Source organism: Mobula birostris, chromosome 21 (assembly GCF_030028105.1).
Source record: "Mobula birostris isolate sMobBir1 chromosome 21, sMobBir1.hap1, whole genome shotgun sequence".
Lineage (NCBI taxonomy): Eukaryota > Metazoa > Chordata > Chondrichthyes > Myliobatiformes > Myliobatidae > Mobula > Mobula birostris.
The window spans coordinates 54297777-54324906 of NC_092390.1; the positions used below are offsets into that span (position 1 = coordinate 54297777).

Below are 27130 nucleotides of genomic sequence, written 5' to 3' on the forward strand. Positions count from 1 at the left end.
CTCCATTCTAAAGGTGTAGCTATGGGCACCCGTATGGGTCCTAGCTATGCCTGCCTTTTTGTTGGGTTTGTGGAACAATCTATGTTCCGTGCCTATTCTGGTATCTGCCCCCCACTTTTCCTTAGCTACATCGACGACTGCATTGGCGCTGCTTCCTGCACGCATGCAGAACTCGTTGACTTTATTAACTTTGCCTCCAACTTTCACCCTGCCCTCAAGTTTACCTGGTCCATTTCCGACACCTCTCTCCCCTTTCTAGATCTTTCTGTCTCTGTCTCTGGAGACATCTTATCCACTAATGTCTACTATAAGCCTACTGACTCTCACAGCTATCTGGACTATTCCTCTTCTCACCCTGTCTCTTGCGAAAACGCCATCCCCTTCTCCCAATTCCACCGTCTCCGCCGCATCTGCTCTCAGGATGAGGCTTTTCATTCTAGGACGAGGGAGATGTCTTCCTTTTTTAAAGAAAAGGGCTTCCCTTCCTCCACTATCAACTCTGCTCTTAAACGCATCTCCCCCATTTCACGTACATCTGCTCTCACTCCATCCTCCCGCCACCCCACTAGGAATAGGGTTCCCCTGGTCCTCACCTACCACCCCACCAGCCTCCGGGTCCAACATATTATTCTCCGTAACTTCCGCCACCTCCAACGGGGTCCCACCACTAAGCACATCTTTCCCTCCACCCCCTCTCTGCATTCCGCAGGGATCGCTCCCTACACAACTCCCTTGTCCATTCGTCCCCCCCATCCCTCCCCACTGATCTCCCTCCTGGCACTTATCCGTGTAAGCGGAACAAGTGCTACACATGCCCTTACACTTCCTCCCTTACCACCATTCAGGGCCCCAAACAGTCCTTCCAGGTGAGGGAACACTTCACCTGTGAGTCGACTGGGGTGATAAACTGCGTCCGGTGCTCCCGATGTGGCCTTTTATATATTGGCGAGACCCGACGCAGACTGGGAGACCGCTTTGCTGAACATCTACGCTCTGTCCGCCAGAGAAAGCAGGATCTCCCAGTGGCCACACATTTTAATTCCACATCCCATTCCCATTCTGACATGTCTATCCACGGCCTCCTCTACTGTAAAGATGAAGCCACACTCAGGTTGGAGGAACAACACCTTATATTCCGTCTGGGTAGCCTCCAACCTGATGGCATGAACATCGACTTCTCTAACTTCCGCTAAGGCCCCACCTCCCCCTCGTACCCCATCTGTTACTCATTTTTATGCACACATTCTTTCTCTCACTCTCCTTTTTCTCCCTCTGTCCCTCTGAATATACCCCTTGCCCATCCTCTGGGTCCCCCCGCCCCTTGTCTTTCTTCCCGGACCTCCTGTCCAATGATCCTCTCGTATCCCCTTTTGCCTATCACCTCTTGGCTCTATCCCTCCCCCTCCTGTCTCCTCCTATCATTTTGGATCTCCCCCTCCCCCTCCAACTTTCAAATCCCTTACTCACTCTTCCTTCAGTTAGTCCTGACGAAGGGTCTCGGCCTGAAATGTCGACTGCACCTCTTCCTACAGATGCTGCTTGGCCTGCTGCGTTCACCAGCAACTTTGATGTGTGGTGCCTAATATTATTTGCTCTGCATTTCACTTTTAAATAAGAGGGAAGGAAATGTGACATAGTGCAATTGACGACCTTTATGCCTTCAGCCCCTTTTGGTACATGAAAGTTATGCATTCTATAAATGAAATATAAGGAGCAAGCTCCAAGTCTTATTATTCTAGTCTAAAGTAAAATGTGATCTGATATTCTTATTAAAAATATGGGGAAATGCAGTTTGTAATAATCAGTCACATCTCAAATTTGCTAAGTCAATATTGAACATAAAAAGCAGGATTTTAAAATACTACAGACGCATTAAATCTGAAATAAAAACAGAAATGTGAAAATATTCAAACTCTTTGGACAGGTACATGCATTGCAAAATATTATAGGGATATGGGACAAACCGGGGCAATTGGGAATAGTTTACATGGGAATCTTGGTTGGGATGGACTAGATGGGCCAAAAGGCCTATTTGTACTATACTTCTACCACCTGTGAAGCAAAAAAGCACAAGTTCATTGTTAACCTCTCTAAAGCACTGACCACGTTTGTGCCCTCAGCCCATCTTAGTACACAAAAGGTTGGGTGAGGCTACAACCAGAGGTCATGGGTTAAGGGTGAAAGGTGAAAATTTTTAGAGGATCCTGGGGGGAATCTTCTTCACATAGAGGGTCATGAGAGTGTGGAACAATGTGCCTGCACAAGTGGTGCATGCAAGCTTGATTCCAATGTTTAAAAGAAGTTTGGATTAGTACTTGGATGGTATGGATGGTTATGATCCGGGTTCAGGTCGATGAAAGTAGGTAGTATAAATGGTTCAGCACAGTCCAGATGTGCTGAAGGGCATCTTTCTATGCTGTAATTTTCTATGACTCTAGTTGTGCATTCTGTTACTGACAAGAAATAAATGGAGTAAGATCTAAATCTTATTATCCTAATCTATGTTGTGTTGGTCATTGTTAGCTTAGGTATTAGTATGAATGTTTAAGATAGGAAATGGAACTATCTTTTGGTCTCCTGGTATAATTGCACTGCCATTGTTTTAAAATATGCTTGAATAGGCATCAGATGAAAATTAAATGTGGATATTATTGTGATTTTTTATATCATGTGCAAGATGATCTCTACAGTGACGTGCTAGTAGACAACCATTGAATGTTACCATTGCATGAGACATTGCATTGATAATGGGGGAGCAACGTTTGAGGGGACCTGCAGCAATGCAGGAATATAGAAGCTAAAAGAGAGAAAATGTTCTGGAAAACTCTCACCTATTCCAATTAATTTCACAGATGGTCATTTGGAGTATTGATGTGGGAAATTTTTACATTGGGCGGATCTCCATATCCAGGTATTCCAGTTGAAGAACTTTTTAAGCTTCTGAAGGAAGGTCACAGGATGGACAAACCAGCTAATTGTACTAATGACCTGTAAGTTTCACAGCTTAAATACAGAACCATGAAAAGTGATGCATTTGCATGACCACAAATTGTAACCTGTACACTGTCGTTCCCTTTACCAATGAGTGAACCTGTGATTGTTACTTTAAGATACTGTTCTCAGTTAAGTAGTATTTTGATTTTTAGTTGCTGCTTATCTAGCCACACCTAATACTGAATTGAGATTAGTCATTATGGATATGGCCAATCTCCCCCATGAGTCACACAGTACTTGCCAGGGAGAAACAGTCCTTGTTTCTTCATGCAGTTAACATACCAAAAAGCTGAGCACATTTTGGAAAATGCTCCAAGGTCTTACTGATCTTTGTTTTTTATGGTAGGCAACAATGCAATTAAATGTTAAACAATGACTTTGCTGTTTCATCATTAAATTAATTTTGGTCCATATTAATGTTGCACTTTAGAAGTGAGATTGCCTGAAAAATACAAAGAAATTGAGGGAATTACTGAGAATAAGATTTTGGGACTGTCTATTCTTCAGGCTACCTGTCAATAATACATTAATCTTAAAACTGTCTTGGGCATTAAAATATAGGTTAAAAGTCTCAGAACTGTGGATATTTGTGATCTCTGAAAACCTTTGATAAATTCGAACTGAAAAGGAAATAGTCACTAATCTTACTATGCTTTGTGGGTCCCACCATGTTCCACTTTGTGTCCCCACAAAATCATTTGGAGTCTTACCCAAACAGAAGCCCTGGATGGACTAAGAGATCTGCCACCTGCAGAGGGCCAGATCATTGGTGTTCAGGTCTGGTGACCGAGTAAAGCGCAAGAGATCCAAGTACAGCCTCTGGAAAGCTACTTCACATGTGAAGTGGCAATACCAGACCAAATTGGAATCACCAGAGGATGCTCGATAGCTGTGGCAGGGTTTGAATGCTGTCACCTACTCCCAATTGAGATCAGTGCCTTTTATAATCACTTTGACCAGCAAAACAGGAAGGCACCTTCACGACCTCCCACAGACCCCAACAACCCTGTGGTTTCACTCCCTGAAACTGACATGAGAGCATCCTTCAGGAGAGCAAACCCTCAGAAAGCATCTGGCCCAGACAGGGTGCCTGGCTGACTACTGAAGACCTGTGCTGTTCAGTTGGCTGGAGTGTTCATCCATACCTTTAAACTCTCGCTTCAGCAGTCTGAGGTACCCACCTGCTTTAAGCAGGCTTCAATTACACCAGTACCCAAGAAGAACATAGTAGCCTGGCTCAATGGCTATCATCCAGTAGCACTTAATATCCACTGCGATGAAGTGCTTTGAGAGGTTGTTGATGAAACATATCAACTCCTACTTGAAGAGCAACTTAGATGTGCTCCAGTTTGTGCACCATTACAACAGGTCTACGGTAGGTGCCATTTCATTGGCTCTTTGCTCAACCCTGGAACATCAGGACAATGAAGATGCATAGGGTGCTCTTCATTGACTACAATTCAATTCTGCATTCAATGCCATCATCCTCTCAAAACTGATCAATAAGCTCCAAGACCTTGGTCTCAATACCTCCCTGTGCAACTGGATCCTCGATTTCCTCACTTGCAGACCCCAGTCAGTTCGGATTGGCAGCAGCATCTCCTCTGCACTCATCATCAGCACTGGTGCACCACAAGGCTGTGTACTTAGCTCCCTGCTCTACTCTTTTTATGCTTATGACTGTGAGGCCAAGCACAGCTCCAATGCTATATTTAGGTATGGTGTTGTGGGCCGAATCAAAGGTGGTGATGCATCAGCATATAGGAAGGAAATTGAAAATCTGACTGAGTGATGCCACAAAAACAGCCTCTTACCCAATGTCGTCAAGACCAAGGAGATGATTATTGACTTATTGGAGGAAACCAGAGGCCCATGAGCCAATCCTCATTAGGGTATCAGAAGTGAAGAGGGTCAAATTCCGTGGCATTATCAATTGAGAGAGTTTGTCCTGGGCCCAGCACACGTTTAACATCTACTGCTGGCCTCTACTTCCTTAAAGTCCACTTTGTTGTGTGCAGTTTTTCATTGATTCTGTGGTGTTTCTTTGTATTTACTATGAATGCCTGCAAGAAAATGAATCTCAGGGTTACATATGGTATGTACTCTGATAATAAACTTACTTTGAAGTTTGAACTTTAACTGAGCTCTGATAATGTGTGGCCTCAGTGTAGAAAGTTACCAAACAACACAGAGAAAACTTTTACTGTTTGTATTACAATCTGCTCTAACCTAACTGCAAACTGGAATGACTTTGAGAAAAACCCATCTTTGTGCTACAGGTACATGATGATGCGTGATTGCTGGCATGCAATCCCTTCACAGCGACCAACTTTTAAACAATTGGTTGAAGATTTGGACCGAATTCTCGGTTTAACATCCAATGCGGTAAGCTAACTGTACTTGATTAAAGGATGTACTCCGTACACATTTTACACAGTCTAATGTCCTTCTATGTCTTTATTTCATAAGAATGACCATAAGTGATGTGATCATAAAATATTTTGAATTAATGCAGTGTAGACTGTTACGTTAATTATAATCTTGATTGTTTTTAAGAAACATATTTTTGCTGTTCCAACTAATTAGCACTAACAATTCCAAATCCTTTCAGGAAAAAAGATCAAAGAGCAATAAGCAGAGATGATTTCCTGCTGACCGTCACAATGCACAGTGGTTATAGTCTGTTCCAGATCGATGAAAGGGTTTATAATGACATTTGGCAACTCAGTGCTGGCACAAGCTAGAGAAAACCCATTGTTTGTTGTTAATGAAAAGTACAGAATCTTCCAGACTTTATCATTATCAGAACTTCTTAAATAAGCACAAGTCCATGCTAATTACAAAATTAACTAGTCTTCAGGCTCTAAAGTTAATGATCATTTTAGTATTACAAAGTTACCCTTGAGCAAACAATGCTTTTAGTATTCACCAGGAGTTTGAGATATTATTGTACTCATCAGCCAGTCACTACTTGCATGCTAAGAGTAGTTCAGACTTCGAATGGATTTTGCCAGCACCTGTTATGAGGGTTTATGGTTAAAGTATAACTTATTGAAATTTAAAGCAAGCATATCAGGTTGGAGAATCTAAATGAACATGTACTGGAAGTTAATTTTTCTATCTTGTTTTCATGTAATGTATTACTACAGCTTGAAGTATTTTGAATTTGAGCAGATAACATCTCCATATTGCACTTTTGATACCTCAGAATTTTATTTCAAAATAAAACTGAAGCGGTCAAATACATCTGCTTAATAGACTCAAACACGAGGAAATCTGCAGATGCTGGAATTTCAAGCAACACACACAAAAGTTGCTGGTGAACACAGCAGGCCAGGCAGCATCTCTAGGAACAGGTACAGTCGACGTTTCGGGCCGAGACCCTTCGTCAGGACTAATTGAAAGAAGAGCTAGTAAGAGGTTTGAAAGTGGGAGGGGGAGGGGGAGATCCAAAATGATAGGAGAAGACAGGAGGGAGAGGGATGGAGCCAAGAGTTGGACAGGTGATTGGCAAAAGGGATTCCTTCCCTCCCCATCCTGTCTTCTCCTATCATTTTGGATCTCCCCCTCCCCCTCCCACTTTCAAACCTCTTACTAGCTCTTCTTTCAATTAGTCCTGACGAAGGGTCTCGGCCCGAAACGTCGACTGTACCTGTTCCTAGAGATGCTGCCTGGCCTGCTGTGTTCACCAGCAACTTTTGTGTGTGTTGCTTAATAGACTGCTTTTTCTCATTATTTTAACATACTTATTTTCAGTTAGAGTTATAGATTTAATGTAACAGTCATGTTAGTTATTAATGCTACTGTGCCTTTCATAAACTTTTATTTGTCGTGGTTTAACATAATCTATAATTTTGTAAAATTTTTGCTAATTTGTGTTTTCCTTGTGAATGCTGCATCTCTAATGCTACGTACCGCTACTATGATGTTGCTAGAAGTAAAGTTTTCATTGCACCCATACATTAAAGTACTTGTGCATATTACAATAAACTTTGACCTTGACTTGTACTATGTTAACAGGAATATGAATGGTGAAAGTAGCAATACTAAATAACTGCCCATTTCTGTTGGCAGGAATATTTGGATCTTTCTGCACCATTAGAACAGTATTCACCCAGTTATCCTGGAACTAGAAGTTCCTGCTCATCAGGAGATGACTCTGTGTTCTCTGACCCCATGCCCAGCGATCCGTGTCTTTCAAAATGTCAGCCACACATGAATGGTACCATTACGACATGAATGAAAAAACCATTTCTTACAAAACTAACATTTAAACATCGTCTTCCCTGTTTTACTTATCTTCAAGCAACTTGGGCACCAGAATAGAGTGTTGGTTGGATATGGTTATAATGAAAACGAGGATTGTAGTAGGCTGTTCTAGAAGAAATGTTCTGCTATATATGGTATATTTTGTTGAAATGGAGACAAAATAAGTATTACCAGCAAAATTTCATTTTTGGTGACCTGGCCAATTTATGTTCCATCAAAAGCTGTCTCGTTGGACTTTGGGCAAGGCTTGAAGTTGGAAGTTCTGCCTAGATTGTTAATTTTGTAATATTGGAAAAGTTATCCAGCATGAAACTTCAGTCTGCTGGCTATATTTGTAAATATATCCAAATATGTATAAATATATTTTATATATATATTATTATATATATATTTACAGTGAACTATTTTTTGTATGGATAAAAAGGTGATTCTATTGCAACCAGAAAATGAAAGCAACTTTTGTTAAATAACTAAATGCGCTTGAAAACTGTTTCTGCAGCAATTCCTAGCACTTCTGTTATGCAACATTTTCAAGACACTAAGTTATTCTTTTCAGGGAATAATTTATTTAACTGGTGTTTATAAACAATTAAAACAATTAATCTTCAAATTTCTTGTATTATGTGCAACTTTTGCTAGATGGAAAATGGATTGAATTCTAAAACATGATGGAATGGGTGTTATAAGAACCTTGTCTACGTAGCAGAGTTTGTCCAGAAAACTAGCTTTGATATAAAGCAGCAAAAAGAGTTTCACTTAAGGTTTTGCACAGAGAGAATGTGTCATACTGATTGTTCCTTCCGAATCTGGCCATCTACTGCAATTCAGTGTTTGCTGATGGGCAAATTGCAGCGATCCATGAAGAAAATTATCTACAATGGTATAATTTGGGATCCAAAGGTTTTGATTTGCCTCAGCTGTGATAAGGAAGGGTAGAGGGGAGGAAAGTTGGCGGTGTGGGGTATAGGTGGTGGAGATAGGGCCAGAATGACTGACTGCCGCATCTTTTCTGGAGCCTTTTCGTTATCTATTCTCATTAAGTGGGATTTACAGGGTACAGGGCAGGGTGGTAGGTGTGAGTTGAGGAATTGGCTGGTGAAGATTTGAACGGCTCAGATTTCACGCTGACTTTTACATCCAAGTTTCTCCTCCTTCCCTATGGATCTTAGAGATTGATGGCAAGCTGCCAAAATTCTTCATTGGAAGAGGAGAGCCCAGTACAACATGGTTCAGATTCCATTCCTGTTCCAAAGACTTAATTAATATCTTCCTTTTATCCCAAGTATTCTGTTCTTGATATGCCCCCATGGCCAGCTGCAGCGCAGTCGGGATTCTGCTGTCAGACTTCAGTCCTCTGTGGGCAATGGATCTGGCCAGAGTCAGTGCTACATTAGAAGGGACTATGAATGGTCCCTTCTAATAAATGGGTTAAGGGTTATGAATGAACTAAAAGTTATTCAGTTCCACACATTGAATAAGATAAATTCCGCAAAGTTTCATGTGTTACTCAATCAATTGCAAGTTATATCATAGAAATATGTAAACTTGATACAAATTATTACCATTTCCCATTACTTAAAGTGAAAATTATTGTAACTTAATCGTGCAAAAGTACCTTCTCTAGATATAGGTAATATGACTTTTACCATTCCGTTTCCCAAAATATAGAATGTTAATTGAATGTTAATTGGTTTTGAAGATGTGATACCAGCGTGCTCAACCTGTGTGAACAGAAGAATTTAACTATTTGTTAACTGAAACAGTGCTTAAAGCTTCATCTGAAACTCTGCCAAGTACAAAATTCAGTGGCTGCTGTGCATAAGTGTTGTTATAAACTTAAAAATTGGCAAATATTTTGAACAGGTGAGAATAGTTTCTAAAGCTGATATTGCTTTGGCATTATTTTGCGGTAAATTTAATCTCTTGTGTTTGAATGTGATTGAGCTCTGGTTAGCCAATTATCATTATACTGTGTTTCCAGGGAATAAGGTGCACAATATATACATGAATGTTAAGGGACCATTTCAGTGCCCTAAACAAATCACTTTATTTTCAGTATTATAATTTCCTATTCACTGATTATATTGTGTCAGGAGTGTGTTTTCATTTTATTACCTCCAACAGTGAGTTTTTCTGCCAAAGCCAAAATGACCAGTGAAGTGGGGATATCTTTACAGATCTTCACAATATTATATAGAACACAGCTCAGAAGGCTAAACATAACTTTCTCTGTGCTAGTGCTGAATCTGCAGCCTATCCTAGCTGAAACTCCAACGTAACAGGGAGGGGTATGGTCAATGTTTAGGTAGGAGGGGTTAGTGTCTGGGTGTTTTTGATTTGCTTTTTAGCTGGTTTGGCACAGCATCCTATGCTGTACTGTTCTAATATCAAAAATTTACATTTCTGATCTTGCTATCTTGTAGCAAAATGACATCATCCTGAAATGAGAATAGTTGATAACTATGGGAAGCAATGAAAGACCAGATTTCTGAAGTTGGAAAGTGAAGATCCAGAACAAACCTCATCCATTGGATCTGTCAGACTAGTGCTTCAGAAAATACATTTATTCCTTTCTGGCTTTGAAATTGATCTGAAGTCAGTGGCATTGGATTTTTTCATGCATAGTGTAGCTTGTTCAGTTTCCTTTTTATTTGCTTTTAAACACCTTCTATAGTATGTCACTGGTGGGTCAGAGTTGCTGTTAACCTGTTTCAAAATCAATAATTTAAAAGTGCACTTTAGCAAAGAAAACCAAACAGCTTCCAAAAATTAGATTACCAAAATGATAGGTGTGGTCATTTAGATTGAATGTGAGCTGATAAAGAAAATATTCAGCATGTTTGGCAATAAAAGCACACTACAGAAATGTAACCAATTTACAGTGATGAATACTAACTTGTATGTCTTTTAAAATTTAATGTAAGAATGGAATAGGAAAGAGAAGCAACACACTGAGGTTTATTTGTCCAATTTAACATAAGTGAAGTAATTAGGTGTTGTATTATATTGTGATGGCAGGAAAACTAGCAAGACCAATATTTAGTATAGCTGCTTTGCTTTGGTGAGAAGGTGCTTAATTCATTCTTATCTACATTCCACTACTTTGTATATTTGTATAAGGCAAATGTCATCCTCTGTGTCATAAAGTTGAAATTTGTGCATGAATTTCATAACACAATATACAACTAATTTATTAATTTTTTACAAAAGAAGTTCTATTTTGTTGTTACAGTTTTCAGATACCTAAAAGCCTAGTTAAGGCTATAAATGATTTGTTTATATGAAAGATTTGCTTATATATTATTCTTAAATACTGCTGGACACATTATTAAGCAAAAGAAAATGTAATCAAAACTTAGTTTAATTTTCCTTTAAATGTCAAAGGAATTCCCTTTTAATTTAAATGTTAATATTTCCCTGACATGTTTTGTAAAGTTGTTGATGCTGATTATTTGAGAGGCAATAAAGTATTCCAAGCCCACCATAAAATGTCCGCTTCTGCATGAACCATATGCTGCCACCTGTAGAAACAATAAATTGAAGCCTTAGCTATCAGTCATGCAGCCATTGAGTTATGTTTTGAAATGGGTAATTGCTTAGGAATATAAATAATACCTTTGAGTCTGGGTGTTAACCTCACTTTATTGTACTCTGAAAGATTAGTATTGTTGAACACAAAGCAAATTTTGATCAAGTACAGGAACATGTATGACTCTCCAGGTATATTTATAATGTGGTCAAGACTAGTAGTGGCAGCAGATACATCAAAATGTTCTGGGTGATACACTGCAGTAAAATAAAGACACAAGTCAGCACAACAAAAATATTATAAACACTTTTTATTATGTAGCATCTTTAAGATAACACTATTTATCTTGTTGCATTCGAGAGTTTCAACTGCACACAGTATAATTCATACTGTGGGCGACATGGTAATGTAATGGTTAGCACAATGCTTTACAGGACCAGTGACCCGGGTTCATTTCTCGCTGCTGCTTGTAAGGAGTTTGGGTTTCCTCTGAGAGCTCCGGTTTCCTCCCAAAGACACACAGGTTGGTAGGTTAATTGGGTGTTGTAAATTGGTAAATTATCTCATAATTAGGCTAGGATTAAGTTCAGGGGATTGCTGGGCGGTGAGGCTCAAAAGGGCTGGAAGGGTCTATTTCAGGCTGTATCCCAATGGTTGCTGTTTGATGGGCCCATTAGTAAATCTGACACAAGTATGGGTACACATTGCCTGAAGTATTAAATGTAATACACCATCCAACAAGAGCAATGCTGGAATGAATCAAAATTCCTAGCTTATCAAAGTTATCGATTCAGGGTATCAAACAAACTACAGTGGAGCCATTCTCTAATTGGTTAATTATGAAACAGCAGAGTTCCTATTTTTTTCCTTTCTCCTTGACCTATAGCTTTCTAACAATCAATGCGTAATATTCTAGAATTATTGATACCTGTATATTGGACAAATGGCTTGTTTCCATTACTGTGATTTTAGAAGTTGTCCTATGGTACCTAAGAGAAGAGCTAGTCTTAATGCTCCAGCTGAAACTCTGTAAAATGAGATCATTGATACCAGTAAAGTTAAGTAGCAATTAGTACAACACTATTACAGCTTGGGGCATTCCAGAGTTTGGAGTTAAATTCCAGCGCTGTCTGTCAGGAATTAGTACATTCTCCCCTTGAGTATATGGGTTTCCTCCGCGTGCTCTGATTTCCTCCCACAGTCTGAAGACGTACTGGTTAGTTGTTGTAAATTGTCCTGTGATTAGGCTAGTGTTAAATAGGTGGGTTGGACTGTGTGGCTCATTGGGCTGGAAAGTCTTGTTCAGCGATATATCTCTAAATAAATAAACATTTTTTAAAAGTTGCAATATTCATATGCTGCATGACCATAACCATTACTACATGATGAAATGCCTGCATACTTTTCAACAAAGTTGGGTGAATTTAGGCTCTGTGTGGGGGTGTGCTTAGTTCAAGACCTTGGTTTAGGAATTTAGATTTCAGTTTAAGTACATGGATGAATTAACCATTGAAAGGTCACTCATCATCAAAAGACAATTTAAAATCTCACACTTATATTCCAAGTTTTTATTTACACTTTCCAAAGAAGGTCTTTGCAAGTTTGCTGCATTGGAATGTAAAATGCAGTAATACTTAATAATTTATACTGGTAAATGGGGATATTATTTACCAAAATTATTTAAGCAGAAGAAAATAAAGTCATAACCATGTTCATAGATGGAAAAGCTACTCAAAGAATTGTCCTGCAGTATCAAATTAGATAAAAGTGTCAAGAATTAAAATGCATATCATTTTTTTCAGACCTTTTATGAGTGAAAAAATAATTTTTTCCCCTAAGTGAAACAAGATAATGAACAGTTCTAGGTCATTGAGCATTGCTTCCAGTTTTTGATAAAACTCATCTGGATGCAAATTATTTTCATGCCCCTGAAGTGTTTCCATATTGGTGGCACTTGGGTTGAGAGTATGACAGGGCTCTTTGTCTCAGGAGCAGCGTTCACTGGGTACTCCCAGGATAATCTGGGTTTCCCAGCACATTGCTGAAATGGAGCACCTGCCAGACAAGATTATCTTACATCCCTTAGCAGGTCCCCCCAAGAGACAGTGTGCAGTAAATGATATGGGCAAATACTATTCTGAATTCATGCCCTAAGGATTCAAAAATATAGCTACAACATACTATGAGATACCACATAATCGTGTTGTTGGTGTGAATAACTCCAAATGACCACCTGCCATTAACTTGCATTGGGTTGCTGACTTGGAAACATCTAACCTAATTTTTCAGATTCCCTGAGGTGGATGTACAATATGTGAGTTAATACTTCCTACACTGCTGTCGGCTTATTCTGCACAGGAAATGTCAGCTCAGCAGAAAGAGAAAGGAATAACTATTCAGGGTGGGATATGCCAGTGATGATGTAGCAACTTGATGCAATGCTGCTGTTTGATAACTTCTGTCATTTCTTTGAGAGAATGTAAGGAGCTATTAAACAATATGATGACAATAAAAGCACTTCAAAGTCATTTGATAAATCCTTCAGAGGTGCTCACATTCATATTGCATCTATCTTGAACAATTGATATCCTCTGAATGCCAGTGGGATAAATGACAAGATGTGCTGATTTAATGGTGTCAGTACTGTACCTCCGTTTCCATCCTCTCTTCCTGTCTAGCCCTAATCTTTCCTCAAATACATGGAATTATTTCACTTTCTTTCCATGGAAAGAGGGTATTCTGTCACACTCAATATCTCTTCCATCCTCTCCCATGGAACTGATGTCAAAATACATAGAAACATCATCTGTTTTACTGTATGTTCTGAGAGCATAGACTAAATCACAATTTAATGTGGCATCCAAGTAACTTGGGCAAGACTAGCAGCTAATCAAAAATCAGTGTTGAAGAATTGAAAGAGAGAACATTAATCTGCTGCTCTCCCTCTGCACACACCATGGCAATCCTTTCTTGTCCCACCTCGCCCGAGGGTGAGTTAAGCAGTTTTACTCATAAGTGCTTAAGTTGCTGTCTTGGATGCCTCAGTTAGTCTCTTTTAGTCACCATGGGCCTTTCTTGTACAAGTTAATACTTTCAGTGGATCAATATAACATAATGATGAATACAATGCCAAGCCAGTGTTTCCTTTTCCAAGTGCGCAGAGTGCTTAGTAGAACTGCTACTAACGCTTAAAACAGAATTTTGAACCAGGGAAGGATTTTCCCTTGCATTGGGACCAAATTGCTGTTCTATAGACACTGTGTGGAGTGAGAATGTGAGGAACTGCAACGTTCTTTTCCAAATGGTATTGGGCCATGATATTGGCCCAGTGTACAGTGTACACTACAGGCTTATCCACTTCAGTTGCCAAGCTATTATCAACTACTTTGGCCCTCTTCTAAGTATCACAGAACTTTTTCATGGTCTATTCCCTTAACCCATAGATGTGGGAGAGTGAACTGATTCTGTATTTATGGAATGAGAAGAACATAAATACAGTGTGGCTGTAATAAATCTCCATCACACCTCAAACAACATACCTGAAGTCTTTTCATCTGTGAACTTGTGGCTGCAGCATCTTTAATAGACACCAGACTGCAGTAAACAAAAGATATTCACAGCAACACACAAAATGCTGGAGGAGCTCTGCATGTCAGGCAGCACCTATGGAAATGAAAGAATAGATGACGTTTTGAACCGAGACCCTTCATCAGGACCGAGAAGGAGAGGGGAAGATGCCAGTCTTTAAGGGGGATAATCTTTTGAACTGCTGCAGTTAGTGTTTTCTCCCTCTTGTGGCTCTGTCACTCACCGTGTATATTTAAAACATGCAGGCAGCATGTTAATAATTAAAAGGTCTTGAAAAAGTCAAGCACTACAGAGCCCCTCACCAGCAGTGCAAATTGCTGACTTTAACAACATGGGTGTTGCAGAACTGGCCTTACGGAATCCGGATTAAAACGATTAACATTGTCATTTTTGGATGTAAATCCATGTAGCTCAAGCTAGTTTATTTTATCGCCAGTAATGTTTTCCAGACCACTCAAACCATCAGAAATGGACTGAAAAACTGTGCCATTTGGGTGTGAGGTATTTGTATTTGGAGGTATTAGACATAAATCATCTGTAGAATACGTTACAAAGCAGTGATTCTTCTAGTCCATGATAGATTTCATCTGAATCTTAAATAGTGGCTAAACAATTTCTTTCCTGAAAGAAGGTATTGTCCTAGTTTTGGCTGCTGCTACTCAAGGTTTCCTATCTACTTTGTGGACATACAGAGAGTTTATTGGGATAGCTGTCCCCACCGCCGCCACCACCCCACACAGGCACACACAGACTTGTGGCTTGTGAACACATACTGAGTACCTATAGGAAAAAAAACAGTGTTTTCTTTGCCATAAAACATTTTGACGTGCTTTTACACAAAATACAAGGCCTTTAGTACAAATGCACAATAATAACAGCATATAAGAGACTCCTAGGAATACGTAAGCAATGAAATGACTGTTCAAGCTGGGCCATTCTGAGCTATGAGTTCACCTGGAATTAGTCTGAATGATCTTTCGCCACTCATTTACAGACTTACTGTAATGTCAGTTGTACATTTTTTTTATGTCAGGGTTTATTTTCTATACTAAGAAAGAAATGCCCAATTTAGGAGACCATGCAAACCTGAATATGTGACTAAAGCTAAAGGAAGGTGTTAAAAAAAAAGCAGAATGCAAGACTGTAAGAATTTTGATCTAAATAACCTTGCACTCAGGAATCCCAGTGTTGAAACAATATTTCAACTATTATGGGAAGTTGGATAACTAGAAAAACATTTATTTAAACACTTTACCTTAGAAAACTCTGAATGAACTAGACGGATGCTCCTTCAAGCTTTCTTATTTACTACATTCGCCTGGTAAAAATTATTAATTGACATTCACGCCCTGCAGTACCAAAGGGAGACTGAAAAATATGAGCACCTGTGGCATCTTACTAAATTATGATTTTTGTTAATGGCATTCAAACTATAAATCTCACATCCTTCTGAATTTTGTCTGAATTTTAATTTTGAATCAAGGACTACTGTATATCATAGCCAAGACTAATCCCCTCCTGAAATGAATCTGAATTGGATCCTTCAAAGAGCAGTTCAGTTTCTCCCAGTCACTCTTAACTCTTTCTCCATTACCATGTTTCAGATCCTGACCACGTGGAGCAGCTCATTGAACTGCAAGGGTGAATGGAATTGAATTAGATCCAGCTACTTCTCAGAAGATTTGGAGATTGGTCAGGAGTGTTTAGGAGGTGGGGTGGGGTGGGACAATTGGAGTACTCAGCTTTTAAAAGTCTAGAATATTTCCTGCTTAGATGAAAATTAGACTGGTGGCATTTAGATATATACCAGGGCTTCAGATAACCTCAGTAAGAACTGGGAATGAAGACAACATGAAAGTAGTTCCTGGAAGATGCAAATCGAGGACTCTGCAGCCAGCTCCCCAACCTGCAGAAATGCGAAGGATTCAAGAGAGTCTTATAGAAGGGAGAGAGATGACTCATCAGGGAAAAAAAAGCTGTTTATCTATCATGCAACTATAAGACATAGGAGCAGAATTAGGTCATTCAACCTATTGAGTCTTCTCTGCAATTCTATCATGACTGACTACTTTTAACCCCATTCTCCTGTCATCTCCCCATAACCTTTAACTCACTTACACCTCAAGAACCTCCGTGTCTGCCTAAAATCATTGAGCTGCTACTGATTTAATAGGAAGCCTATGCAGTTGACTCCAATGATATAGGGGTTGGAGAGGGCTTGCTTTCCTTGAAAACAGTCCACATGATTTTCCACAAGTTGAAAATGATAACATTGATTCAATTATTTTCACATAAAATTCCATGAGAGCAAATTTTATTTCACATCTCAAGTATTCTGGCAGTGATTTGTGAATCTGTAAGGTCAAATTCCCACAACTCAAACAGCTGCTATGCAGGGGTCACCTATGCACGTAAATTCCCAAACCGCCCACTTGTATTAGATGAGCGACTGACTATCTTTGCAGCCTCGCCTGTCAGATCATGGATGGCTGAAAAGGGTCTTGCTTCAAGCCGATAAGAAATTTTGCAGAGGGTTGGGAACAGGGGTGATAGGGCTGAGGATGGGGCAGTTGGTGTACAAGGAGATGCAGTGAGGCAACCATGGCTGGCAAGGAAAATGAAAGGCAGCATAAAAGCAAAAGAGAGGGCACATACAGTAAAAATTAGTGGGAAGATAAAGAATTGGGAAGTTTTTAAATACCAACAGAAGACAACTAAAAGCCATAAGGAGAAAAGATGAAATATGAAGGTAAGCTAGACAATAATATAAAAGAGGATGCCAAAAATTTTTTCAGATATATAATGAGTAAAAGAGAGATGAAAGTGGATATTGTCTACTGGAAAATGATGCTGAAGAGGTAGTAATGGAAGACAAAGAAATGGCAAGTGAACTTAACAAGTACTTTGCATCAGTCTTCACTGTGGAAGACACTAGCAGAATGCCAGATATGGGAGAGTGTAAAGAAGCAGAAGTGAGTATTTTTGCTATTACTAAGGAGAAGATGCTTTGGAAGCTGAAAGGTCTTGGGAAGTTGATAATTCACCTGGACCAGATGACGTACACCCCAGGGTTCTGAAAGAAGTAGCTGAAGAAATTGTGGAAGCATTAGTAATGATCTTTCAAGAATCACTAGATTCTAGAATGATTCCAGAAGACTAGAAAATTGCACAAGTCACTCCAATCTTTAAGAAGGAAGAGAGGCTGATGAAAGAAAATTATAGGCCAGTTAGCCTAAGCTCCGTGGTTGGAAAGATGTTGAAGGCTATTAATAAGAATGAGGTTTTGGAGTATTTGAGGAACATAATGAAGTAGGCCAAGGTCAGCATAGCTTCCTAAAGGGGAAATCTTACTTGACAAATCTGTGGAATTCTTTGAGAAGATAACAGGTAGGATAGATAAAGGAGAATCAGTAAATGTTGTTTATTTGGATTTTCAGAAGCCCTTTGACAAGGTGCCACACATGAGGCTGCTTAACAAGAGTAAGAGCCCATGGTATTACAGGAAAGGTACTAGAATGGATAGAAGATTGGCTGAGTGGCAGGAGGCAGAGAGAGGGAATAAAGGGGGTTGGCTGCCAGAGACTAGTGGTGTGCTGCCTGGGTCAGTGTTGGGACCGCTTCTTCACACATTGTATATCAATGATTTGGATGAAGGAATTGATGGCTTTGTGGCCAAGTTTGTAAATGATATGAAGATAGGTTAAAGGGCAGATAGTGTTGAGGAAGCAGGGGGTCTGCTGAAGGACTTAGATTGAGGGAATGGGCATGGAATATAGTGTAGAGAAGCACATGATCATGTACTTTGGCAAAAGGAATAAAGGCGTGGACTATTTTCTAAATGGGGAGGTGTAGAGGGACTTCAGAGTCCTTGTGCAGGATTCCCTAAAGGCTAACTTGCAGGTTGAGCCAATGATAGGGAAGGCACGTACAATGTTAACATTCATTTTGAGAGGACTAGAATACAAAAGCAAGGATCTAATGCTGAGGCTTCATAAGGCATTGGTCAGGCCGCGCTTGGAATACTGTGAGCAGTTTTGGGGGCATTATCTAAGAAAATACATGCTAACATTTCTGAGGGTCCAGAGGAAGTTCACAAGAATAATCTCAGGAATGACAGGGTTAACATATGCGGAGCGTTCGGTGGCCCTGGGCTCGTAGTCGCTGGAGTTTAGAGGAATGAGGGGTGATCTCATTACAACCTATCTAATATTGAAATGTTAGAATAAAGTGCATGTGGAGAGAATGTTTCTTATAGTGGAGGAGCCTAAGACCGGAGAGTTCAGCCTCAGAATTGATGAGGAAAAAATTTTTAGCCAGAGGATGGTGAATCTGTGGAATTCATTTCCATGGGCAGCTGTGCAGGTCAAGTCATAGATGGAGGTTACTAGGCTCTTCACTAATCAGGGCTTAAAAGGTTACAGGGAGAAGGCAGGAGCAAGGGGTTGAGAGGAATGATAAATCAGCCATGATGGAATAGCAGAGCAGACTCACTGGGCTGAATGGCTGAATTCTTTGCCTATGTTTTACAATCTAAACCATCTGTCAGCCTATCCAGTTTCTGCCAGATGGGTAGATTTAAAAGCTCTGAATTTCTTAATTAATGTGGTTCATTTATTCATTTGAATTAAATGAATCATAGTAATTTCTTGAAGCTCAAAACCAACTGGACAATATCCAAGTGCCTGCACATTTTAATATTTTCCTATGATGTATCTGTTACCTCATGTTGGCAAAAAATAGCCTGCTCATTAATGTCCCCTGAGCCCCAGCCCAGGTCTATAGAAAGCAATCTGCAATATTAAGCAAACCTACAGCACATTCAACCAGCTGATGGAGAGCGGAAAAACTATTACTATAAAAGTGCCACCTGACACTGTTTGCTTTGGGCTGAAATGGTCCCCGACTATTGTTGAGGTGAAGGAGAGGGATTTTGAAACAACAGTATGACCTCAACTTTGAGCCATGATTTGAGCAGCATTGGCAAGAGTAGGGTTGGCACAATAAGAATCAACACAGAAAGAACATATCTGTTGGAGTTACTAATCACATTCCTATGATATAGCTGAGCATTTACAGTATTGTGCAAAAGTATTGGCACATATGTGTGTGTACACACACACACACACACACACACACACACACACACATACACACACATATATATATATGCAGCTAGGGTGCCTAAGACTTTTGCACAGTACTGCATTTGTCAACACGGAGAGCGAGTTTGTAAATCCCATGAGAGCAGACGATGTTGGGAGTGATGAGGGTGGAGTGCCACAGAAGGGATGAGGGACAGATGGCAGAGAAGGAGTTCGGGGGCGGAGAAAGGTGCGGCGCGAGTGCAGGCGCACCCAATCCTAAATCAGCGGGCGAGGTCATTTGATTCCAGACAATTGGTTTTATTGATCATCACAGAATGTCTTTCTGGTGCTTCCCACCCCCTCCCCTCCCTCTTCCCCTTTTGCCTCTCCCCTCTCCCGGTCCCTTTTCCCAATCTCAATCCACAACAGAGACCCAGAATCAAGATCATTTGTTTTTTTTATTTGCGGCAGCAGTACAGCACAATACATAAAATTACTACAGAACTGTGCAAAATTCTTAGGCACCCTAGATATATCTGTGCCTAAGACTTCTGCACAGTACAGTATACGCCAAATGCAGCTGTTCATTGGCAACCACATCACCAGCAACCTCACTTGGTCCCTTCACACTGCAGCAGTGACCAAGAAAGAGCATCAGTGTAACACACACAAAATGCTGGGGGATCTCAGCAGGCCGGGCAGACCCTATCGTCCTGCCAAAGGGTCTCGGCTTGAAATGTCAACTGTACTATTTTCCATAGATGCTGCCTGACCAGCTGAGTTTCTTCAGCATTTTGTGTGCGTTGCTTGGATTTCTAGCATCTACAGATTTTCTCTTGCTTGTAAGAGCATCAGTGTATTTACTTTCTAAGACATTGTTGGGAGGTTTCAGCTTTGTCACATGGTGTGAGCAGAATTATCTGCAGCTGAATGTGAAAAGACTAAGGAGCTGGTAGTAGACCTGAGGAGAGCTAAGGTACCGGTGACCCCTGTTTCCATCCAGGCGGTCAGTGTGGACATGGTGGAGGATTACAAATACCTGGGGATACGAATTGACAATAAACTGGACTGGTCTAAGAACACAAAGGCTGTCTACAAGAAGGGTCAGAGCCGTCTCTATTTCCTGAGGAGACTGAGGTCCTTTAACATCTGCCGGATGATGCTGAGGATGTTCTACGAGTCTGTGGTGGCCAGTGCGATCATGTTTGCTGTTGTGTGCTGGGGCAGCAGGCTGAGAGTAGCAGACACCAACAGAATCAACAAACTCATTGGTAAGGCCAGTGATGTTGTGGGGATGGAACTGGACTCTCTGACGGCGGTGTCTGAAAAGAGGGTGCTGTCCAAGTTCCATGCCATCTTGGACAATGTCTCCCATCCACTACATAATGTACTCGGTGGGCAAAGGAGTACATTTAACCAGAGACTCATTCCACCGAGATGCAACACAGAGCGTCATAGGAAGTCATTCCTGCCTGTGGCCATCAAACTTTACAACTCCTCCCTTGGAGGGTCAGACACCCTGAGCCAATAGGCTGGTCCTGGACTGATTTCCTGGCATAATTTACATATTACTATTTAACTATTTATGGTTTTATTACTATTTACTTATTTATGGTGCAACTGTAATGAAAACCAATTTCCCCTGGGATCAATAAAGTATGACTATGTTTATAAGATTCTCTCAAACTTCTACAGATTAGCTGCAGGAAGTATCCCGATGGGTTGCACCTCATCGAGGTACACCAACTGCAGAGATTGACGAACACAGCCCAGTCCATCAGCGAGTTGTCACTTCCTACCATTGGTGCATTGTTTCAGGAAGGCTAATAGTATCATTAAGGTTGCCATGCCACTGGCTATTCCCCGGGAGAAGGTACAGCAGCTTAACCCAGATGTCTAGGCTTAAAATCAGCTTATTCCACACCTCTCAGGGTTCTGAACTAATTATTCATTGCTTGTGGTGTTCCACATTCTTGTACTCTTAATTCAACCTCTCCGTTTGTTATGCTATTTTCACTTTAGCGTCTTTTTGCACAACCTTTGCACTTATCATTGTATTTATTGTTCTACCTTACTATGTTCCCCATTTTAGGGCAGTGCAGTGGAATAGCGGTCAACACAACACTTTTCAGCCCCAGCGATAAGGGTTCAATTCTCGCCGTTGTCTGTACGTCCTTCCCGTGACGGTGTGGATTTCCTCTGGGTGCTCTGGTTTCCTCCCACATTCACAAAAAGATGTACGGGTCAGGGTTGACCCACGCAACACATTTCACCGTATGTTTCGACGTTTCAATGTACATGTGACAAATAAAGTTAATGGTAAAGAGAAAGCTAATCTTACAACCATGCATTGTGTTTATCCTGCGAACTTCACACAAACAAGGAATTTTATTGCATCCTGGTGCATATGACAATAAACTGGTTTAATTTGACATAACAATCATATCGGTTGTCAGGCTGTAGACAGGAAGAATCACCAGTGGACTGTAAGTAGTAAGTGTCCATGGAAAAGGTTTCTTCCAGGGAGCAAAAGCAATGAGAATGCTCGAATCTATCATCAGGGACCAGTAACAGGGTACATATACATGCAGAGTGTGCTGGGCCAGAATAAATATGGATTGTTAAAGGTGATTTTCATTTGACAATTTTGCTGGAGTTTTATTATGCTTGATAAAGGGTACAACAGAAGCTAAGTTTTGCTTCTTAAAAATTAAATATCAAAGTTTAGAATGACTCATGTCATTTTGAAAATATCTTAGAATTGATTGAGGGTTCATTACCAGACCGAGAAACAAATAAGAATAAGGACTGACTGGGTGTAAATGTGCTCTGTGGGAATGAAAACTGTGAGAGGGACCCAAGGGGATTTGGACAGCTAAAGTGAGTGTGAAAAAATGGCAGATGGAAATCAATGCAGAGAAATGTTAGTTTCTTCATCACGGCAGAAAAATCAATAAAGCTGCCTTCTTACAAACCCCGGTGACAGATTGAAAATTCTAGAGTCTTGTCTGTCACTGTACCAGAATACAAAGGAAGATATAAGTTTATGGTTGGCATGTTGGCCTTTATTGTAAATGTATTAGAAGAGGGAGGAGAAGATGGCGCGACGCAGAACGTGTGGCCGTTCCAAATGATATCGTATGTGATAACTAGGATGCCATGCACAATCCTGATTTGATGGAGACAGCCGTGAGAAGCACAGAGGAACACTTGAAGAAACTTCTGAAATGCCCGCTTCGCTGCCGCTGCTACTGTGCGATCGAGAATCTCCGGAGGGGAAGGCCCCAAATCCTCAGCTTTGCCCATTGCCTGTTGCTGGGGCCGGGGTCGAAGTGCTCGGCAGAGATGGTGCTCGGTGCTCGGTGTCGGAGAGCTGGTCGGAGGCTCGGAGTTTTCGGACGGACTCGGAGTCGGACTGTGGTCGGATGCTTCCTGGATGCTGCATCGGCAAGTCTGCGGCGCTGGAGGTTCACCGTTTGCATAAGATGACGGGACTTTCGAGACTTTGAGACTTTTTACCGTGCCCATAGTCTGTTCTTTATCAAATTACGGTGTTGCTTTGCACTGTTGTAACTATATGTTATAATTATGTGGTTTTTGTCAGTTTTTCAGTTGGTTTGTCATGTGTTTCTGTGATATCATTCTGGAGAAACATTGTATCATTTCTTAATGCATGCATTACTAAATGACAATAAAAGAGGACTGCATATCCTCATAATCTAATCTAATCTAATATAAAAGTAATGACTGTGGTTACATAACAGTACTGATATGATGCACTGGGTACAGTTTTGGTCTTCTTAATAGAGGAAGAATATTCTTCACTTAGAGGGAGTGCCACAAATGTTCACTCTAATGATTCCACAGTTGAGTAATGGAGGAATATATATCCCCTCAATTGTAGGAAAACTAGTGACAATGTAATTGAAACATAGAGAGTTAATTCATCAGATGCTTGAGAAGCTAGATGGCAGGAGGACCTCTCCCTCACTGAGGAGCCGAGAACAAAGGTCACTGAATCAGGATAAGGAGTTAACCTTTGGGAGTGAGAACCTCGCTCACTAGTAGTGTTGAATATCTTTGGGATACAATTGCAGCAGAAGGCCAGCCATGATTTTCAACGTTGAAGAAGGTACACAAGGCCAATTATCCAACTTCTGCTCTTTCTTTTAACATTACGTGGACCTGCTTAAGTATGTAACAAGATGAAATGTAAATATTGACAAAGGGTGGCAGATTCTTCTAGGCACCAGTGTTCAATCGTGATTGTCTACGATGTCTTATGTGGAACTTGCATATTCTCTGAGTGACCATTTGGGTTTCCTCGGCTGCCTCAGTTCCCTTCCTTACCCCAAATACGTGTTGCAATGTTAATTGGCTACTGTGAATTAGCTCTAATGTAAGTGGCTGGCAAGAGGATTGGTGGCTGCTGATGGGTATGCGAGAGGAATTGGGCTGCAGGGAAATATGTGGGAGAATCGGATTGATGGGATTCCTGTGAGAGCCAGCATAGCACTGATGGGCTGAATGACATTCTACTGTCTCAAAGAAGTCTTAAGTCTTGAATGACACATTCATAGTGGAATTTCAGAAATGTCAGTTCTTGAAACAGATTTAATAATCTGATACAAGAACTATTTAGTGCATGTTGCTCCTGGGCACTGCTGTTGATCTGGCATGACTGAAGTATCTTGAGGTATCAACCTGTCAGTAGAGCTGAGATTTGTTTTATTCAGCTCTAGACATCTCTGTAAATCAAAGCCTTATGAATAGGAAGGCCCCACCTGGATGATCAACAGGAAAGCTGGTCTTCACTAAAAAAGTTACAGCCAGTTCCACCTTAAGCCCTTAGGGTTCCTGAGATTTGTCAATATTAATCTGGGCCATGAGCATCATGTTGACAATCAACTGCAGCTTTTCTGTATGCTGAGTGAGTTTGCTGTCTCTGTCATGGTATAGAAATGTTACCAGCATTGCATTGCATTTCTGTAGCTGGGATTAGAGGCTGTTAAACACATTGTGGAATTGTCTCAAAACAGAGCATTCAGCTGACCAAAGCAAATCCCCACACAGGGTGTCAATCCACAAAGTGAATGAAAGCAGAATATGGAGACATCTTAGACCTCTCTCACTGTCTAGAGACAAACTGGCATGTGAACTTCTGAACAGCAAATGAAAGTCAGGGCTGTTGAGACCAATAATAAGAGTCTAATCAGATTTCTATTTGAGATTACCTAATACAATGCAGATCAGGGATCCAGCTTTGGAATCTTTGTTCCCATAACATTAAATAGTGGGCTTAAGGCCAAAACGAGGCAATTTTCCTGTCCTGAGAATAGGGCTTTGGACACAGGTGGGTGCAGTGAACCTCAAAACAGTGCAGAAATCATTCCCCCTTTGTTTTCTGGTCTTGTGGCAGCTGCAACAGATGGGGGCTTCAGGAGCATATAAAATGAGGATAGGAGGATATACCTCCATCTACTACATAGCACAAGCACCAAATCCATTGCTCCTCCAGGAAACCTGTGTTTTAACAGGTTTTACAAAGTTATGAAGCTGTTTGTTCTAAGGAAAAGACCATAAGGCCATAAGACATAGGAACAGAATTAGGCCATTCAGCCCATCGAGTCTGCTCCGCCATTCCATCATGGCTGATCCCGGATCCCACTTAACCCTATACAGCTGTTTTTATTGTCTTTATGGATTGTTTCTTTTTCTTCCCATTGACTCTGGCTTTGCTGAATCACTGTGTGAATCGTAAGAACTGAAATGGTAGGGTTGTTAGAGGAGATTAGTAGACAAACACAAGAAAATCTGCAGATGCTGGAAATCCAAGCATAATACACAAAATGCTGGAGGAACTCAGCAGGTCAGGCAACATCTATGAAAAAGAGTAAACAGCTGACGTTTCGGGCTGAGACCCTTCATCAGCAAGACAGTCTAGTATAGGTGACCCTGTGTTACAGGGTAAAAGAAACTCACCCTTACAGAATTGACAAATCATGACCCAAAAAACTGATAATTGGTAAAAGCTTCACTCTCATGGAATTTGTGTGGAGAAAAGCAGACAGATAAACATAAAATTTATTTGGTTGAACTTGCATATCTTGATGGCGAGAGTTTGTGTTATGGAAAATTGCAGTGTAGACTATTCTATGAACGTATCCTCATTCTAACCCAAGGGTCGCCTGTAGAAGATGCTTAGGATAATTAGAGAATTAGAGTTAATGTTAAGCAGAGTTAACAGCCTCTCAAGAAGACAGAACAAAAAGTTATGACTCTCTGATAGGTCCTGGTTCCTCCAGCACAAATATCCACCAGTAAGGGGCATAGTTTCAGGATGAGGGATTGCCCGGTTAGGGCTGAGAGAAGTTATCTCCTCATGCAGACATTTGTCAATATTTTAGAACTTTCTGCCCAATAGGACATAGGATGCACGGGCTTTGAGATTTGGGACATTAAAGTAACAAAGGCCTCGTGGGCACCAAGAGGAAAAGTGGATTTTAGGAACAGGTTGAATGATGGAGATGGCTTGAGTGATCTCCTGGTCTCTCCCTGCTTCCTTTTCTTTTGTTTTTAAGCCAGGACTATGATGGACATGATCCAGGTTTGGCTGTATGTGTTTGCAAACAAAGTACAAGGATTGCGCACAGAAGGAGCAAAAATGTTCAGTACAAAGTATCGACAATATTTCAGCTAGGGGTGTTGGAGTTTGAAGATCAGTTCTGTTGCTCTCTCTAAGGAGTTTGTACATTCTCCCTGTGACCATGTGGGTTTTCTCCAGCTGCTCTGATTTCCTCCCACATTCCAAAGGTGTATCAGTTAGTAGGTTAACCGGTCAATGTAAATTGTCCTGTGATTAGGCTAGGGTTAAATAGTTGGGCAGTGAGGCTCACTGGGCCACAAGAGCTTCCAAATAAAATAATAAGCAAAAACTCAACATCAGCAAAAATCATGTCAGGTTAGATTCCAGACTGCTTCTGTCACATGTCTACTGATGAGGTGTCTCATGCGGTTCCCTTCATCTTCCTTTAGCCTACTTTCATTGTGGAGGCTATGTGACAGGAGATGTTTAACGAGGGGTTAGATACATTTCTGAAAGATCATTCCAAAGCGGATCTTACCAACTGGAATGTGGGAGAAGAGCAGATGAATCGTGTGACAGATCGATCTCGTTTGGGTAGCATGTGGGAGGGGCAGCTTGAGGGGTACCTCCTGCCCCTATTTTCTCATGTTCTTATGTATCACCTTTTAGTAGTTCATCTCACATTCTAAAATACCCAGCTTAATCAACACCACAAGTTTTATATTAGATTTGGCCTATGGCTATCTTCCTTCTCTCTTTCCAACACAAATGGTTGATTTGCAAACACGAGGAAATCTGCAGATGCTGGAATTTCAAGCAACACACACAAAAAATGCTGGTGAACGCAGTAGGCCAGGCAGCATCTATAGGAAGAGGTACAGTCGCCATTTCGGGCTGAGACCCTTCGTCAGGGCTAATTGAAAGAAGAGCTAGTAAGAGATTTGAAAGTGGGAGGGGGAGGGGGAGATCCGAAATGATAGGAGAAGACAGGAGAGGGAAGGATGGAGCCAAGAGCTGGTCAGTTGATTGGCAAAAGGGATATGAGGGGATCATGGGACAGGAGGCTCAGGGAGAAGGAAA

The 27130-nt window shown here is 40.8% G+C and overlaps 1 protein-coding gene across 9 annotated transcripts in view; it reads left to right on the plus strand.

The window, feature by feature from the left end:
• Window positions 1-10801, plus strand: part of LOC140185804 (fibroblast growth factor receptor 2-like) — a 191566-nt gene extending 180765 nt beyond the window's left edge. For all 9 annotated transcript variants that reach the window (XM_072239510.1, XM_072239508.1, XM_072239512.1 and 6 more), the window contains 3 exons: window positions 2853-2990; window positions 5274-5379; window positions 7069-10801. In XM_072239510.1, coding sequence (XP_072095611.1) covers window positions 2853-2990; window positions 5274-5379; window positions 7069-7233 — 409 coding nt within the window. In that variant the 3' untranslated portion in view covers window positions 7234-10801. The remainder of the gene's footprint in view (window positions 1-2852; window positions 2991-5273; window positions 5380-7068) is intronic.
• Window positions 10802-27130: the final 16329 nt, after the last annotated feature.